This window comes from Columba livia, chromosome 5 (assembly GCF_036013475.1).
Source record: "Columba livia isolate bColLiv1 breed racing homer chromosome 5, bColLiv1.pat.W.v2, whole genome shotgun sequence".
Taxonomy (NCBI): domain Eukaryota; kingdom Metazoa; phylum Chordata; class Aves; order Columbiformes; family Columbidae; genus Columba; species Columba livia.
Window position 1 is genome coordinate 2,458,421 of NC_088606.1, and position 10,467 is coordinate 2,468,887.

The 10,467-nt window shown below is 40.4% G+C and overlaps 1 protein-coding gene across 1 annotated transcript in view; it reads left to right on the plus strand.

Annotated features, from left to right (window-relative positions):
• Positions 1-10,168, plus strand: part of KLHDC1 (kelch domain containing 1) — a 28,514-nt gene extending 18,346 nt beyond the window's left edge. Inside the window, exons 9-13 of the mRNA XM_065063034.1 lie at positions 3,868-3,980; positions 4,702-4,774; positions 8,582-8,666; positions 8,991-9,043; positions 9,169-10,168. Coding sequence (XP_064919106.1) covers positions 3,868-3,980; positions 4,702-4,774; positions 8,582-8,666; positions 8,991-9,043; positions 9,169-9,343 — 499 coding nt within the window. The 3' untranslated portion in view covers positions 9,344-10,168. The remainder of the gene's footprint in view (positions 1-3,867; positions 3,981-4,701; positions 4,775-8,581; positions 8,667-8,990; positions 9,044-9,168) is intronic.
• Positions 10,169-10,467: the final 299 nt, after the last annotated feature.

Below are 10,467 nucleotides of genomic sequence, written 5' to 3' on the forward strand. Positions count from 1 at the left end.
GTAGTGATTGAACATCCTCATTTTCAAGTCCGGCTACATTTGTCCATATGGAGTTTTAGTTTTGGTGTCTCTCCGAATACTGTTTTTACTGTCTGGATCTGGCTCATGGTGGTACAGAATGAGGAAATAGCTCCTCCTCCTCCAAGATAAGCATATTAAGTGTTTCTTTTTTTAATCAAGTGAAAAGCATGACCGATTTGATCCCGCACCAAGTGTGTTCTCTGAGCTCAGAGCGAGGAGAGGGAGCAGAGAATCCTCCATCCACCCCGATGGACAAGGAAGTCCCACAGCATCCTCTCAAAAACACTTAGAAGATTTCTTTAATTAGCACTTAGGATTAACTAATCAGTTTAATTCCCCTCTTTCTTTGCTGGGGGTTTCATAATTAGCAATGCTTTACCTAAATGATAGCGTTGTCCCCCTGAGACTGTGAACTTTACCTCTGAGTGGATTCATTATTCAGATTATTGCTTTAGCTGCTTGCTTTGTTGTTGTTGCATAAGCAGTTGCTTTATGTTCCTTTAAAAAGACCTGTGACAGTTGAATGACAAGTCAATGAGAGGAACTTCAGGCCCTGAAGGAGAATTGTCAGTGTCAAAGTTTTGTCCACGTCCTCGTCAGCCAGTGACCCCTTTTGTTTGGCATATGTAAAGCTAATCTTGAAGTTTGTAAAAGTATTTTCTGTTCTTGACCTGAATAGAAGAGGCTGATTTTTCCGTACGGACACACAAACGCGTCCTTAGGCTGAGGATGATAACAGTAAATGGAGCCATTCCGAAAAGCTAAAGATTGTTCCAATACTCAGTTGTTTCTATTAATATATTGCAATCCAAGAACAGCTCGCCTGAGCTACTAAATCACACCCGTGACTTTGTATTGACTCTGATCATTATACATGTAGGAGCCTCCTATCCAGCTGGTCCATAGCACCTCTGCAAGGAGTCTCTGAGAGACTGAAACGAGAGATTTAAGAGAGACTGAAAATGAGATTGAAGAGATGAGGAATAAAAAGAGTCTTTGCAGAGCGTCTGCTGCTGTGTGGCACCTTGCAGGAGTCAAATGTTCATCTTAATTCATATCTAGAGTGGTAATTAATTAAAGGCTGGACTTGAGGAAGCTTCAAAAGCCTGAACACTGGTACTAAAGTGACTTATGGAAGCCTGAGAAATATAATGGAGACTATCACAGATGGCAGAATTTAGATGAGCCATTGTCAGGAGGGAAAAAAAAGGCTACTTTCCTAGGGCTAGATGATGTTTTCTCCAAACAATTTATTAATTATCTGCTCTGGTCAAACCATCTCGTATTTCCAGGCCACCTGCCAGCATGCACACACTTACAATACCTCTGTAGTGTGATTTTTATCTTCTAATTATAAGAGGAGCAAAAACCAGCGTGTCTTTCAGGACAATATCATTTTTATTCCAATTTACAGTCTGTCCTTGCACAGATTGTTTGGAAAATTATTTTTGGCTACACGGTTCCTCTCCTAAAATCAGGAGTAGTGGCTGTATTAGAAATGGGGCATTCCACACATAAACGTTGTGAAATAAGACAGAGTAGATAAACAGGCTGGTTTGGTTTTACCTGAAATGTATATAGCAAAGAAATGCTGCTGGGACCAATAAAGTTATGTCTTGAGAGTGTGAAGTAAAGAAAATAACTCTCTGTCCTTTGAGTTCCAGCAATAGTTTTGAACAGTTCTAATCAGACAACCCATTTCCAACTGCAAACTGCCTCTAAAAAGCGCTGGAGTCATTCCAGCATTTTACAGGTGGGGAAATTCCTTCTGACTTGTTTGCTGTCTGACTGAGTTATTTTCTCCTCTCGGTGTTTCTTGTGAGGAGCCTTTCCTTACGCTGTAGCTTCAGATTCCTTTCTACTGAAATTTCTGATCATGAATTAACAATTGGGCAGGATGTGACCTTTCTGATCTCGAGAACAGAATTATCTGGGCCACTCTGCAGCTGCAGAGAAGTTGCCCATGCGAGTGATCACCAAATGAGACTTGAGGGTTTAATACAGATTAAAAAGTTGGGCTGAATGCTGCTGACCAAGACAAGTCACCCGCAGGTGTCTGAAGTTCCGTAAAGTCCAGATCTCCCAGCACAGAGGACTTGGGGTGGACAGTCCTGCACCCAAATTAACTTCTCGGGCATCCTCTCCTAAAAGAAAAACTCCAAATGCAGTGATGATTTTGTTTAAAGCCTCGTGGCTTCTCATTAACCAGTCACGTCAAATTCTTTTTCTTATTTGACTCTATGCGATTCCTTAAGGAATTGCTTAATATTAACCTATTAATCCAGGAATATCTTCTAATATGAGATCACAGTATTTATTTTGGTAGCCACTACCCAGGAGTTATCTTGCCTTCCCTGAGCTCCACTGACCTCTTATTAAAAATGTCCAATGTTATGTTATTTCTGTTACTGTGATAACTTCTTGTATCAGTAGTGTGAAAGGTTAAAACGTTATCACCCGGCAGTACCTGGTATATTTTTCTAACCATCAAAGCCCATTGTATCTCAGCACAGTCTGCCTCTTTTTCCAGTTTCAGAAGCATCTTATACAGGAGTTGTGCAGAGCCCGCACTCACACATTGTGACTTGGCTTCAACTTGGGCGCCAGATTTAGCGGGGCGGTTTTGCAGTCGCTGTTTAATTAGGCGCGATGCTGCGGTCTTTGCTTCCAGCTGCAGAACTGCAGTCACCAGTACTGAAATTCCTGTAACCGAACCGCCTCAATTCCTCACCCCAGGAACGCTCAGTGAAGAGAAACAGGCGCAGCTGCTGCCGGGGGAGACTCGGAACGTGAATCACAGATTGTGCTTTCCAAGGACCTGTTTCTCTTCACTGATTATAAAGGAAATGCAGGTGACTCTCTGCACTCTGCATATTGCAGATTGAGCACTTCTGTGTGTATTACACTCACTAGTGAAGCGGAGGGGAAGAAAAAGTAACTTGATTTGAGATCCAGCCTACCTGGACTGGCCATTCCTTTCTGACCCACTCTGGACAGTCTCCGACTAAGATTCTGACCCTGCAAGAGAGTTTACAGGTGTTTGCACCTGCTTTTTGCATCATCTTTCCAAAAGGAGGATGTACCGGGCGTGTGGTGTCCTGGATTCTACGTGGTTAAGGGCTTTACACGAGGAGTTGCCTCTCTGCTGAGTTGGTATCAGGATAGTAGGTGGGCTGGTGCCCTCTGGAGGTCCCTTCTCTCGGGATCCTCCTCAGACACCCACTATAGATAATCCCTTATGTTCAGGTTCTTTGCTGTTCACATTCTCGCCTCAAGCATATCTAACTGTGCAGATAAAGTGAAACCCATAGATAACATCTGGAAGAAAACTCTTCTTTTTGTTAACACGAGCAGATTTTTGGAATAGGAAACTCAATTTTTTATTGAAGTGTATCTCAAAGTGTTAAAAGGCACAATGGGTGAAGAGAGAACTTTTGGATAAAAGGTAAAGCCACAATCCCTGTGCCATTGAAGATCGTTTTCCTGGGAGCAGAGAGACTGTAGCCCCTCAGGATTCATTCCATTTTATCTCCAATAACAGAGTCCATTTACATACACGTTCTGTACAGTTTATTTGAATGTATAGTCCTTTCTTTGCTGTCCCCAGTGCCTTCAGCTGTTCGATATTTACATAATTGATGGTTCAGAGAACAGTTGCTGCCAGGAATTACTTTGTTTAGATTTGATCACCGCTCCAAAGTGAATCCAAGTTGTGTAAGTGCAGCGTTTTCACTGGGAAAATATCCAAGCTTGTTCTAGGACAAAGCAAATTAACTGTTACATTTTCTGGCAGGTTAATTTTCAGCATTCTTTGACAAATTGGTTTTGTTTATTTGTTTCATCAAGAATTAATATCAGCGGAGAGAAACCGAAAGATCGATCCTGGCACACGTTGACTCCCATAGGAGATGACAGACTTTTTCTCTTTGGTGGACTAAGTTCTGATAATGTCCCTCTAAGTAAGTAATCCAGAGATTGTGATTCTATGGTGCAATTCAGTACTAACCTCGTGTAGCGTGCGCATTTGTCGTTCTCAAACTACTTAGACCTGAATCTCGTTGCAAAATTTTCATGCTGCTTGAATATTTCTCTAGATATCTTATTATTTCTATTAAAATATAAGAGCACGTTGTGTAGTACAGTGCGGATGTATGGTAATAAACCTTCAAACTATCATCTGCGAGAGTAAAGGCAAGAGTCTCATGCGTTTTGATATGAACAAAGGGTGCAGGAAGAAGATGCAAATGATAATGCCAACATAATGTGGATTGTGGGATGAATAACAAATCACAGCTACCAAATGTTGACTAGGAAGCAGGATAGTCTTATACTGAGTTCCTTTTCTAGAAAAGGCAACTTATTTTCATGAAAAGATGTGAAATTAGTGGAAATAGTTTTGAGTGTGACAGGTATATTCTGCTGGGGGGGCGGGTGATTTTTCTCAATATATCCAAAAGAAAAAAATAAGTGTATTTGAAGTCCAGATTTTAATGCAGTGAACTCTGTGTGACTGAATGGTGAAGTTACATTACGAAGGTTGACAAGATACAAGTGAATGTAGCAGTGACATGACTGTTATCTTACTGTGATGTGCTCTTAGAGCACAGAGCTTTTTGTCTGAATAAAAAAGGTGAGACTTTGTCCCAAGAACAAGGACTAATGTGTGTTGTTACATTGCAGGTGATGGCTGGATTCACAGCGTTACAACAAATGGCTGGAAACAACTCACCCATTTGCCCAAGAGTAGGCCTAGGTACACAAAATAGCTCCTGTTTGCTGAAATTTAGGCATTTTAATAAATTAACTAATTTTAAATTATCAATCAGTATTTTTAAACTACATTATAAGGGGCTTTTTTAGAAAATTAATGCAGTATTTAATAGTTTGCTTTACTAACTTGTATTCCTTCATACTTGATACAGCACTATTACTTTCTATATGTGTTATAGCTGATGCTTGCTTGCATTAAAAGACCTTTTTGTGATGAAGGATCTGGGTGTCCAGCTAACCTGCTGTTCTACAGCCAAATTGCTTTTATATAAGAAAATATATATCACGTAACTTTTGAGGAATTAATAACCTATGAGAATAAGAAAAGTTTATTAATGTCCAAACATTATTAGAAATACAGGGGAGACAACCATGAAAATGTTGATGGACCGTTCAGACTTCAGCAGTGTAATAAAAGACCTTGCTTGGCTGGGTTTTTACCTGAGCAGAAGTACCTAATTGCGATCACGGTTTTGCAAATCTTAATTTCGTACTAAACAGCACATTAAGTGACTCTGGAGTTTTGTTATTTTGAGGACTTAACTGCCAACAAAAAGGACCAAGTTCTAGGACATGTTGTTCCTACTGGCAACAACTTGTCTCTTCCAGGTTCTGTTCCCCTTCCCTCTCTAGTTTAAGACTACAAAAAGATACAAGATTATGTCAAGTTTCATGTTCTGAACCAGAAGGTGCTGTTGAAAACAGGCGCTTGCTGTACACAGCACAGACTTATTCCTATTTTTAAACAGTGTTTGAAGCATTCTCTATATTTATAACATAGATACTATTGATTTGCTGTAGATAGTAAGTTTTAGCGTAGTGTCCAATTCTGGTCTGGCACTTGCCTGCTTCCTGCCTTATGTTCTGGTTGCTATTACTGAAATATCTTCACCTCAATTAATATTCTTGCTGTTTTACCCTATTCTAGGGTGGCTCTTTAAATACAACAGCACCATTAGACCAAATTTTCGGCTGTCTTAAATTTCAAACTCTTTCAAGTCCAAACAGACCGTAGCTTCACAGAGTGTTTTCCTTTTACAATCCGTGAACTGATACATGAAGCAACTGCCTTAAATGACAATTTGCATTCAAAGATCATGTTTGTCTTTGTGTTCAGTTCCTTACACGGCAGGTCTCATGAAAGTTACCTGCTGAAGCGAGCTGCCTCGCCTTGTGTCATTATTTTTACTGGTGCATCATGAAAAAGGATCAGGAAGGGCTTTAACTCCAGCCTAGGGAGCTGCAGCTCAGCTTTACTCTGCAGTTAGTCTGGACTAAGGTTTGTGCCTGAGATGGTGGTAGAGCTGGATGTTTGGAAGCTGTGCCAAAGAGGGTTCCTGAGGGCGACACTGCGAAATTCGCTGCACACACAGCCCAGACCCTCCTATAAAGACAGATTTTTGCTGCCAAGACTCTCAGAGGTCCCTCAAGTCCAAACATGTTCTTCTCCACCATCTGAAGATGCAGCCTGGTTGGCTTTCATTGACCTAAAACACCTCCCTCCCTTAAAAACAACAACAACAAAATAGATATATAGATATATAGATATATAGATATATACACATTTCAGTAAGCTTTTTCAGGAAGACCTGGAAACGTGGGTAAATGGAGCCGTACCAAAAGCCTGTGTAAATATTGAATTAGTTTAAGTGTTAAGTACTTAGTTGTAGCGTAATTGTGCTCACACGGGATTACTGCAGTATCTCTGCAGCTGAGAAAGCTTTAAGTCAGTTCTATCGCTAATATGACTTTACAGCAGGACTTAAAATGCTCTGGCAAGCATAGATATGTGTGCTTATTTCTATTTTATAATATTATATGGTATATCACACATGCATTAGTGTATTTTCCTGACGCTCTGCAAAATCGATTCTGTCCTTAAATTCTGTAGAGAATAATTTCCTGCATTTTTAGTAATTTCTAAAGAAATGTCTTCCAGGTTATTCTGTGATTCTGTTTTGCTAGACGATATTTTTCTTCTTTCTGTCCACCAGTTGTACTGCATGCCACATTAAAACAGAACAAATTGCCTGCTTAACCGCTCCATTCCTGCTGTTTTCATGCCCATGTAATTGTTGCTGTAGTTAGAAGAGCTGTGGGGACATCAATCCAGCATCTGTATGATTTGAATAACGTGCTTTGTTAGAATGTTTAGGTGCTAAGTTAGAGCAGCTGTGAGAGGACAGTAAACTCTGGCAGCCTGTAGACAAAAAAAGCCCCAGGTTGGGAGCTAGGATGGCAACAAGTGGAGGCAGGAAAGGCTCCCCAAGGTTCCGCGCTCATCAACGCCAGGCCAGACTTTCCCTAAAGCAGATAAGGCACAGATCTATGCACAGGTACGAGGAGGAGAAAAGGTGGGATTACAGTTTAGCCTGAGGAGAGCGGTGAATAATTCCTGATGTGAATGGAGTAAGAAAGCGAGAATGTTGATTTATTTTTATTGTTTTTGCATGAAAGTTGTAGTGGCGTGGATTGTTTTAAATGGACGTAAAGGGTGTGGTGATGATCATCTTGTGATGTTCACTGATACACCAGCAGAAAAATCATGGCAAAATCTACCAATAATAAAAAACCGAGCAAGGTGTAGCTCTGAAGTAGCAGAATCTTTGTTAAAGCAAGATTTTACAAGCCAGGGTTTGGTTTTATACCACGTGCTTTCCTGTGCACAGCACAGAATTGGTGGGCGGGATGTAAGTACTTGACACACAGAAAATGCTCCCCAGGAATCCCGAGGGGAAACGTAACACTGCAATGGGATCGTTTGTTCCGAAGCTCCAGGGTGAGAGTCGGTACTGAAAACCCCACGGCCTTAAAGCCATTAGAATTGTAGTTATGGACTAAAGAAATAGTGGAACATGTACAATAATTTTTTTTAAAAAAAAGCTATTGGCTATTGACTAAAGCTTTGCTTGTATAGTTATTTTGTTTTCTAAAACTTTTCCACTTGAAAATAGACAAAGATATACAACTAGAGTACAGAAGAGTCAAATAATGACCAAAAAATGTTGTTCTGCATGAAATGTCATAATTGAGCTGAATTCTCATGAGATGGATAGTCACATTGCTCTCTCCTTTTACACTGTTAAAGCAATTAGTCATAGCATATTTTAAGGTATTATTTTTCACCTCTGAAGACTTTTAAAAGAATATTTGTCTTGGTTTCCTGAGAAGTGAGGGTTACATTGTTGTGCGCTGTGCTTGGTGTGGCTGCCCCTCCTGCCCGTGTACGTTGTGAATCGATTGACCCATTTCATTAATATTTGAGAAATAAATAGGCAGCTCAGAGATATTAAGTCCCACCATACTCTGTGCAAAGAAATGGCCAGAGAGAAAAGAGAGACTGTGGTAACCGCTGCGCTCGGTGCTTGTTCTCCATCCTCCCATGTGAACAGAAGGTCGATGACCAACGGGCTTCGTTGTTCTGCAGCTCACAGAGCAACTTGTGAAATACCTTATTTTAAATGGTAATAATTGTCCTTGGGTAAGTAGTGAGGCCAGGATTAGACTTTGAAGGTGCTGTGCACAAGCTGTGGAATCACAGGGTTAGAAAAGTGACCTTTGCATTTTAGTTAAAAGGAGCTTGTATCCTTATAGCAAAAATATCTTCTGAAAAGAAACTTGAATAGGAAGAGTGGAGGAGAGTCTGTGTGAGGTGAAGAGGTGAACATGCAAGCGAACTTGCTGCTTTTCTGAAACCCTTCAATATGTTGTTTTGAGGTTTGTTTCGCTGATAACACACAACTGCCTGTTGGGACCTGGTCACTAATTCCATTTGTAATCTTATTTCTAGATTGTGGCACACGGCCTGCCTGGGAAAAGAAGGAGAGGTGATGGTGTTTGGGGGCAGCAAAGATGACTTGCATTTCATGGACACGGTCAGTAACTGAATAATGAAATCCTGGCATTAGAATAATTAAAACTGAAATAAAATACTGTTGATACAGTTGGGTTCATTCATGTATGGTGTTGGGAGATGTGACCTTAGGTGGTCTTTGGGAATAATCGATGAGGGTTTTTTCTTGCCCTTGTTAGGCTCATAAAAAGGAATTTATTCAGATTACTTATAAATAATTATTAACTATTCTCAGTTTTAAATTGTGCGTGTGGTAATAAATGCTGCGCTAATGTAGAAAGTAGCAGTATTTCTGAGAGAAGCTCTTTGTCGTGTTAACGGTGGTTGTTTTTCTTCTGTTGATCAGGGTCACTGCAGTGATTTGTTGATATTTCAGACTCAACCTTATTCGCTCCTCAGGTGAGTCGAGGTTATTGGCACCACGACTCCGGTGTAAATCATTACGACACTGTGCTCGTACACTCAGGTCTTCAGGTTATAGACCATTTCCTTAACTTTTCTTTATTTTTTTCCTCCTCCTTCAGGTTGTGTCTTGACTGCATTGGCAGAAACGCCGCTCTCCTGGAGAACCAAATACCATGTTTGCCGTCCAAACTTTTGGAGCAGGTGCTCAAAAAAATAACCTTCTGGGCTGCAGTGAACCACCGGCAAGAGAAGAAAGCTGAAACGGAAAGACAAAGCCAACTAAATTCCACATGAACAACGGCAGCAAAACTGTTGAACACTTGGCTTTATTTACAGCGTACAAGCAAAGTGTTTTGTTAGTGAACTTTACTAATGCTACAGAACAACTGTATGTTAAGCTGAGTTTCTAAGTGAAGTTTGAGAACAAAGAAATCCCTCTTATGGGAGTCTCTTTTGTTTTCGGCATTCTAGAGAACTGATAGAACTTCATTTGTATATATTGTTAACTTCTGCTGTTGTGGTCTTAATGGGACAGTCCGTACAACTTGTTCTTTTTTGAAGGTGACAGATGGTACAAAATGTTTTCAGTTGGAGAAAATGTGGCTTGAGTCTAAAATCTTCCTACAGCCTTATCACATCGGCCTTTCTGAAAATACAAAATGAGTTCCACACCGTTATCTCTGGAAGGTTCACACTTGTCAGGCTTGAGAAAGGTAATTAATTTGCTAACACCACCAAATCTGATTATTTGTTTCTACCAGACTCTGTCATCTGGCCGTCTAGTCAAGTGATGGAGCCAGAACTCTTACTCAAAGTAGGAAAATCAATATATTAACCCTGCAGCTTGAGGAAAAAGCTGCCGTGAGCAGCGTTACCCTTTGTATAGGAAAGCTGACAGTTCGTAATACGGTTTTACTATGGTTCTGTAATCAATGAGTCCTTTTTGAAATAGGTTGTATATGGTATTTTGGATGTGTAAAGTTTATATTTAATTCTTGTTTAAAAAAAATGCTTATTTATTGTTTAAAAAGAGGCTATGTAGTACTTGGCTATTTTTCTGTTCCAAAGATTTAGTTAACAGGAGCACAGTCATTAAAATTTTATAGAGTTGAATCAAGACCCATTTTGACTAGTTTTTGATGTTCCTACAATCTGCTAAAGTTACTTAACCGGGGAAAGGGGTTTTGGAGCAAAGTTACCTCAAAAAGGGCGGGTTTGTGACTGGGTATTGTAGCAGAGCTGTATGTGGTAAACTTAAGCGCTTTGGTGGCTTAATTTAACCGAGGAGTGCCGGGCTTTGTCTGAGGGTTTCGTTTAACTGAGGAATTGTGATGTCTTAGTTAACGGCGTTTTTCTCTTCACAAATTATCCGAAACGTTGGTTCCCCCGTTTGCTGAGGGGGGCGAGGCGGCACCGCC